Here is a 9,048-nt window from a genome sequence, read left to right as displayed (position 1 = left end):
GGAGGGGCTGGGAATCGAACCCATGACCTTCCGCTTATGAAGCGAAAGCGTAACCTTAAGGCTACAGACCCCCCTACAGTATAATTTTCGATTGGGGAATTTGAATTTTTAAGATTAATTAGTGAAACAGAAATTAAATCTGAAAATTTAACCCAGTCAACATTTTTTGAATAATCAGGAATAGAAGAATTTCTTTGAAGATTATTTTGTGAACAGTGACTAAAACAAATCAAAATTGGAAGATGATCACTATTATTAGGATCATTAATTATGCTCCAAGTTGACTTGAAAGATAAATTATTTGAACACAAAGATAAATCAATGCATGAATTTTGTAATGGAGGAACAGCAATTCTGGTAAACGATCCATCATTTAAAATGTTTAAATTATATTCATCAATCAAATCCAATAATAAAGATCCACGACCATCAATTTTATCACTACCCCAAGAAGAATTAAAGTGCGTTAAAGTCACCCAAAATATAGAATAGGTGAGGAACATTGTCTAAAATCATTTTCAATTCAAATAATGAAAATTTATATTAGGAGGAATATATAAACAAATAATATGAAAATGGTACACAGGTTTTACAGAAATAATGACATATTCAAAATGTACATTCAAAGATAAATTAACATATTTAAATTCAATACCACTACGAATACCAATCAAAACTCCTCCAAAAGGAACATCTCTATCCTTTCGTATTATGTTAAATGATGGAATTCGTAAAATTTTTGATTCAGTTAACCAAGTTTCATTTAAACATAAAATATCAATTTTGTTATGCTCAAGCATTACTCTGAGTCTATCTATTTTTGGAATTATGCTTCTACAATTCCATTGTAAAATATTCAAATAACTATTGGAATTCGAAGCCATTACGATGAAAATAATGAAGCAATGATGGGTCCGAATGCATTCAATTTATCAAGCAAAGAGGCAACAAATGGTACACTAGTCCCACAGTTATGAATCATTTAAGGCTCTGCTTAAATTTGAAAAATTATAGAGAGCAAAATAAAAAATTTTTTTTGATGAAATCAATGCCGAATGGTAAAGTTGGATATATACCTGCTGTTCATGTACAGTATTGTCATTAAAATAGTTGAAAACATTTGAAATTTTCATTTATTTGAACATGGTCTAAGACCACAATTTATGAATCGGCTGAAAAGTTGCCCACAAATATGAATCAATATGAACACGATTTATGAATCAGTTGTTTACTTTCAATTATTTTGAAATTAAATGCAATATAGTTCATATGATTATAAGAACACTTCCTCGGACAACATTAATTATATCCGGGGGTGAACCGCAACCAAGTATTTCAAGAATCTGCAATGTCATGCTTGACTTTAAATTTTGCTACTGAGCAGACCTAGTAAACATTGGATTTGTGGATTTATTCTGGAGCATGTTTATTTTTAGGATGATGCCAGGTAGTGCAATTAGACAACCATCTAGATGGCAGAACTCGTAAATGCTTGACTCTTCGACTGCCTTTACTGAGGATTCCAATATTATATGGCGATCATATGATGGCAAATTACGTACGTGAAAAAAACGATACTCCATGACCTCTGATTTTTTTTTATTTTTTAAAGATATAAATCCCTTTAACTTTTCATGTGTCTAACAAAAGAGACAACAGTTCAGCCTGGGAGTTAATCTAAAGAAACTTAATGGAGGATCCAAATCAGTTCTTTTGTTTTCCACTCGTTGCTTTTGCTTCTTCTGCAGATGCAATACCCCATTTTTATAGCACAATTAGGAAAAACCTATCAGGTGTAATTAAAATAATTCTTTACATTTGTTACAACTGTTACAACTGTTTCTTTTTGTTCATCACAAATTTAAGATTTTTTATTTGTCCATAAATTATTCAACATAATAATCTTTGGGGCCTTACATAAACCACGTCCACAGTTTTTATGGTCAAATAAGACTATTATCTCCCTCAATAACTTTTTTCATGAGATTTTGTTTCCAAAATCATGGAAATTCATTATACTCCCGTGCATAAGTTTGGGTTCACCTCCTAAAAAACATACAAAAGTGTTCAGTCCGTATTTCTGCGAATACACGTCCAATTCAAACTCTCTAAGCAGCATTCGGGGCCCAGATAGCCGTAGCGGTAAACGCGCAGCTATTCAGCAAGACCAAGCTGAAGGTCGTGGGTTCGAATCCCACCGGTCGAGGATCTTTTCGGGTTGGAAATTTTCTCGACTTCCCAGGGCATAGAATATCTTCGTACCTGCCACACGATATACACATGCAAAAATGGTCATTGGCATAGTAAGCTCTCAGTTAATAACTGTGGAAGTGCTCATAAGAACACTAAGCTGAGAAGCAGGCTTTGTCCCAGTTGGGACGTAACGACAGGAAGAAGATAAAGAAGCAGCATTCGAAAGGCAAAGAGTTATTCTTACTTCATACGTATTTTTCCAAAAACATTTTTTGAATTTTGTTTACTAAATGTTTGCTTAAAGTTGTGACATTTTTCAAAAAAACGCATTTAAAAAACATAGCTAATTTCCTCAGCATTGGATCGACCAAAATTTTAAAACAAGGTGTCAGAATCGTAATCTTATATTCTTTGAAGAACCGTCACAATTTTTTGCTGTGTGTATCGTGCAAAAGTTTGGGTTCACCTGAGCCACACGCAAATATTTTTTGTCAATATCTCTGCCAATTTTCAACCGATTTCAATAAATCATAGCTTTTTTAAACGAAAATGATGGCGCATACAAGATTGGTTTGAGATTTCACAGATTTTTCGTGTTTTAAGTAAGTTCAGGTGAACCCAATCTTTTGCACGGTGACTTGAATGACTGTTGACATTGATTCATTGATTGAATGATTCATCAAAAATTCGTGAGTACTCTTCAAAGAATTACGATTCTAATGAAACCTTGTTTTAAAATTTTGGTCGATCCAATGCGGAGGAAATTAGCTGTTTTTTGAGCGTGTTTTTTGAAAAATGTCACAACTTTAATTGAAAATTTAGTATACACAATTCTAAAAATGTTTTTGGAAAAATACGCTCGAAGTAATAATAACTCTCTGCCTTTCGAATGCGGCTTAGAGAGTTTGAATTTGACGTTTATTTGCAGAGATATTTTTTTTTTCTCTTTATTGAAGACACTTTACACTATTCAGTGCATTCATGTCTGTAGATGAAAATTAATAACATTATAATTAATATCGCATTCATTTTTTTCTTGAACGAGTTTGATACACTTTCCAATCAGAATCATTCCTCGTATCGACTTTCTGGCTACCCTGGCTACACGATCGTTTCGGTTCGTTGTCTGCTGTTGTTCCACTGCTGTTCTCAGTTGACAACCGTCTCTTCCCGGTCAGTTCAATTGTTACATTTTCATGAACCTTGCTACTGCTGTTGTTTCCGTCATCGTCGTTGTCGTTGTCGCTCTCGTCCCCATCGTCATCGTCGCTTGAGCCGTCGGCGGGATGAGCCGATGGTGCGTCCTCATGGTTGTTTTCGTTTTCTTTGGCACTGTTATATGGTGCTTGCGATTTGGTTGTGTTTGATGATGTGCGTTGCTGTAGTTTTACATCGTCTTTCGGGTAGCTAACGTAGCTGCGCTTACCTTCCACAACAACGTTTGACGGCAATGGTTTTTCAATTTTCATCCGGAGAACTCTAACACCGTTCGGAATTCCAGGGAAATAGTTTTTCCACAGGTCATTTTGGATAGAAATTACCTTGCGTACTGTTCCATGTGGTTGGTGATCACCGTGTTTGGCATGTGTGGTGGCAGATCGTGGATTTTGACGATGGTATGCGGGCCGAAGTAGTCCACTCCTTCGTAGATAAAGGAGTGTCGTAGATGATGTAGCTTCTGCAGCCGTGGAGCTACGCTTGCGTTATTCATTTGTATGAAAACGCAGTTATCGAGGTGGTGAAGCTGAATAATCTTCACGTCGGCCATGTCGAGAAGAATTCTGTTTTTCAAGAATTCCTCCACCTGATCCAGGGTCGGACGTTTTGGCAGGGTACTGAAGTCCACTACCAAGGTGTTTTTCCTGTGCGAAGACATTTTGCTTGAAATGCAAAATTTCACTTCACAAGGAATAGCGAAAAAATGATAAACGGACGCAGCTTTAGAAAAATACGTCTATCGCGCACGAAGAGCGGTTGCCAACTCTTGCAGAGATATGGAATGAACACTTTTGTATGTTTTTAAGGGGTGAACCCAAACTTATGCACGGGAGTGTATGTTCAGATTCCTTTTCCACAAAACAAAAAAAAAATCGTAGTTTTTGAACGGTTACAAACCACTTTTGTTCTCTCGTAACAAAACTTTACATTGCAAATTATTTTAGACTAAAAATCATTTTAAAACATACTAAGTACTAGTAGTTTCAACAGTGACTCATAAATTGTGACCGGTGTGTATATTTCCCACAATTTATTGATCAAGTATTTAACTCAAAAATCTCAGCCAAATCCGCATAAATACGCATTTAGCTCTCATAGCTAAGTTTATTGAAGCTATTCGCTCCCAATACGACAATTCGTCCGGTGGGGTGTGCTGCTGTCGTCATGATGATGGTTGACGAAAGCAATGTCAAACTCATTCATGGTTTCAAAACATTCGGAACAAAATATTTATTTTCACTGCTTACTTCACTTAGTATGAAATTGAATGAGATCTAATGGTAGAGAATTCATTTATCTACCCGATGGTATTTTTAGGGGCAGCGGAGAATGTCCCGAAGCGTGTTTTATTCAAGCGCAAAAATCGCTCAGGCGAAATTTCCAATGAAACTAACCTAACATATCCTGGTTTTCCAACCTCAAACTAGTGCTCCTACCAGCCGGATCTCAATTTTTATGAAAGTAGTAACAAACGTATGTAGAACATAGAGCATGGATATTCCTACCTTTTCCGCCTAACTGTTTCATTGTGAACCGTCTTATTCGCTCCCAATACGACAATTCGTCCGGTGGGGTGTGCTGCTGTCGTCACGATGATAGTTGACGAGAACAATGTCAAACTCATTCATGGTTTCAAAACATTTGGAACAAAATATTTATTTTCACCGCTTACATCACTTATGTATGAAATTGAATGAGATCCAATGGTAGAGAATTCATTTATCTACCCAATGGTATTTTTAGGGGCAGCGGAGAATGTCCCGAAACGTGTTTTATTCAAGCGCAAAAATTGCTCAGGCGAAAGTTTCAATGATACTAACCTCATATATCCTGGTTTTCCAACCTCAAACTAGTTCTCCTACCAGCCGGATCTCAATTTTTATGAAAGTAGTGCAATAATACAAAAAACAAACGTATGTAGAACAAAGAGAATGGATATTCCTACCTTTTCCGCTTAACTGTTTCACTGTGAACCGCCTTATATCAGGAAAATAAAATATTTTTCCCCACAGCGGCATGTGATGGATGCGTGAAAAATCAATTCTCTCATCATCTGACTAGTTGCGCTACCAAAGTATAGATGGCTAACAGTATGTTGCGTTTCGCGATTGGAAGCGTATAGATGTTGTCTGGGGCTCATTCTCTCACAGAAAATCTTGGAAACAAACTTTAAAAAGTCGTTTATAGCTAGGCGTCAATAGGCACTCGGCTTACAAAGTAGGCCAAAAATGCAGCTCAAATAGCTACAAAAAGAATTTAGTAATATTGTTGGTTCATACCGCGATCAAAAGCTGTTTTACTGAGATAAAAATCCTCGAAATGGCTGAACACTATGTGTTGCTTATCAGTAAAAATGTTTCTGTGATGTTTTGTGATAATTTTGATAATAATTTTGTCTTTTGAAAAACACATTTAATATTTTTTTTTTCGAAATCACTAAATCCCAATAATTCTACTAATTCCTCCAAAATTGCTATCATTAGACGTATTGGCATTTACGTTCACATTACTATTTGATGGATCAGATTCAACACGTTGGAAACCTGGAATAAAACGAGAAGATGAAGAACTCAATCGCGAGAAATATTCATCGAATGATTTTGCATTTGAATCAATTTTAACTTGAGCTTTATTTGTAACTTTTTGAATTCGTTTTCTTTTTGATGGAGGTTTATAAATAAAGTTATCTAAATTCAATGTGTCATCAAATTCATCATCAGTTAAGGATTCATAAATATTTGGAGCGGTACAATACGCCGAGTTTTTCAAAATTTCAGAATAAGAAAACTAATTTCTGTTTTTCAATTTTTGATGGAAATTGGATTCATTACTTTTGTATACAGGACAATCTTTCAAAAGGTTATGTTTTTAATTACAATATATACAGAAATCCGAATTTTTACTACATTCTGATGATAAATGAGATTGACCACATTTTGCTTATTGGAGCAAAATCGATTCGTATGTCCGAAAAGAAGGCATCGTTCACAATGCATAATTTTCGGAAAAAAAGTCGAACACGAAAAATTACATTGTTTACTTTAACAAAGTCCGGAAGTACTGATCCAGCAAATGTAATTTTCATACAATTTGTATGAACATATTCAGAACCTTTGTCATTCAAAAAAGTTTGGACAAACGATGGCAATCTAAAACATCGACGGGAGAAATAGCTTGATTTTTGAAAATGCCAATACCATGACTTAAAACTTCGTCACATTCTAAGGATTCTTCGTATATAACACCACTAATTTCGCAGAAATTGCATGGTGCATATACACGATAAGATCCTGTAAAAAGTTGTGATTGCAAAAGTGAATTTGCATCATCACAAGAACAAAAATAACTCGTAATTTGTTAAGTGAAATCTTTTTGATTTCCTTGACAGAAGAGTATTTTTAATAAATTTTGGACGAAATTAGTAACACATTTATTGGTATTTGTTTTTTCCAGAAAAATACCACAAATGGGCCAGCAAAAGAAGTTGGATATATTTTTACTCGAAATGGTTCTGTAGAAGAGGTTGATGGTGCTGGTGGAGGATCACCATCTTTCAAAATAGAATTATGCACATCAACATCCATGATTGGGGTGCAAAAATATAAAATTTAAAATCAAAGCTATTAACGGAAATAATATATGAAAGTAATAATAAAAAGATACTTAAAAGTTCCAAACTTGATTTTTCGCGCGAAGATGAAACTTCAAGCTTCAAGCTCTTGGTAAGTTTGAACTCTTCACACAAGCAACAGCTGCTCCCGCACCACGCAGGCAGTAACTTCTTCCACACCACACAGGCAAAGAATTCTCTCAAGAAGACGTCGAGCATGAAACACGATGAACAACGCCCGCTTGAAAATCTTGTCAAAACCGCACCAAACAGAAAAAGATCAACGACCGTGCACCATACACTCTCGATGAAAATTAGCCACTCTTCAATTGAATTCCAAAAAGTTCGAATCCAATCTTCAATGGCTTGAAAATTTTCTCACCTGAAATAGAGAGAAAAATGTCAGTCGCTCGCAAGTCCTTCCAGATCAAGGCCTACTGAATGAATCAATTAGTGTATGGGTTGTTATGTATCGTAACAATACAAATATAGATTTTCTCATACATACATTTTGAAAATACAATACGATATATAGTACTGACCCGATTTTGTCAGCCCCCGATTTTGTCAGCCTATTTAAAATTCGTCAAAAAAAAAAAATGTTTTCTTCATGTTTTGCCACGTTCACATTAAAATTAATGATGATGTTTGATGTCGTGCACGCACGGGCGTAGCCATCGGGGGCAATGGCAATGTATTTGATTAAGTGTTAAAAATCGATATAACCAATATAAGGAGGGGGGAATCCCTGAAAAAAAAACCTAGCTACGCCCATGTCCATCGCCCTCTCGAAAGTCCATGTAAACGTCAAAATTTAAAAAAAAGGACACAATAAAATGACCCGGTTTTTTCATGTTCCCCATTTTGTCAGCCTAAAATTCATCGAGGGGCTGACAAAATCGGGTCCTTACTGTATTGTTCATGTATTGTCTTGATTAGAAATTCCAATTCGTGTATTGTTGTACAATACAAAAACAATTCAACGAACTGTATTGTGCTCTGCAAGATAAATCCACGTAATGCGATTATCTGAAAATGTCAATATACCGTCGCAGTGATAATGAAAATCATTAAATGTTTTAGATTTAACAAATTTGAAACATTTGCGTCATTGAAGAACGAAAAAATCCAAGCCTACTTGAATTTTTACGTTGCGTTTGAATTGCGCGCATATCTTCTGCGCGTTACCGCCGCCGCTGGATGTGGATTTGAAATAAGCGCCGCAATATTTCAAATAGTGGTGAAAAGTATAGAATTTGTATTTTGTATGGATTGTCCCCCCAACTTACCGGATATTCGTGTCAACAGTAGCAAAACAATTTTAAATCCTTTAAAAAAAATAAAGATATTTATCATTCGTTGCATTCGTCGTCACAGCTAATGCCAATTGTCAAGTGACTTCTACCAAACTACTTATTTTTACTTTTTGAATATTTTTCACCCAACTTGCTTTCTAAACTTGTTTTGTTTACTTCTTTCAGCCAAGCTTCACAGAAAAAAGCAACAGTTGTTTTACGCGAAAATATGAATTTGAACAAAATTGTAAGGTGTAAAACCAATAAAAAACATTACAGTGTTCTGTTACAATATATTATATCCAACATATTACGAGCGATAATGGCTACCACATATTGGCTCATTTTCTGGTAGCGTTTGGTCGATATGACGTTTGGCTTGGGTCCGTTCGATATAAAACGACCCAAGCCAAACGTCAAATCGACTTATCCCTACCAGAAAGCAAGGCCGTTTGCAGCAGCCATTAGCGCTTTTAAAAAGCTGGATTGTTTTTGAATAGGACGATATTCAAAACTGTAAAAGCAATAGATGGCTCTTTTTCAGTGGTGCACACTTAAACGGTTTCGCCGAGAACCCAACAGCTGATATCTCGGTAATAATTTGACGATTCTCGGTAAAACTTTTACCGAGATCACTGTAAACGTTTACCGAATCTCGGTAACGTTCACCGAGAGCTCGGCAAAAATTCGGATTGCCGAAATCTCGGTAAAATAAGTACCGAAAATCGGCTT

The 9,048-nt window shown here is 35.6% G+C and overlaps 1 protein-coding gene across 1 annotated transcript; it reads right to left on the bottom strand.

The window, feature by feature from the left end:
• Positions 1–3,159: 3,159 nt before the first annotated feature.
• On the bottom strand, positions 3,160–4,938 carry LOC110674298 (pre-mRNA-splicing factor cwc2-like). Its single transcript, XM_021838580.1, has 3 exons — positions 4,917–4,938; positions 3,247–3,619; positions 3,160–3,178 (listed from the first exon to the last, which is right to left on the bottom strand). Exons 1-3 carry the CDS (start codon positions 4,936–4,938, stop codon positions 3,160–3,162), a joined length of 414 nt encoding a protein of 137 aa, XP_021694272.1.
• Between the last annotated feature and the right edge of the window lie 4,110 nt (positions 4,939–9,048).

The sequence above is a fragment of the Aedes aegypti genome, chromosome 1 (genome assembly GCF_002204515.2).
Source record: "Aedes aegypti strain LVP_AGWG chromosome 1, AaegL5.0 Primary Assembly, whole genome shotgun sequence".
Taxonomy (NCBI): Eukaryota; Metazoa; Arthropoda; class Insecta; order Diptera; family Culicidae; genus Aedes; species Aedes aegypti.
The sequence above is the reverse complement of the archived record's forward strand: the minus strand, read 5'-3'. Positions and strand labels throughout refer to the sequence as shown.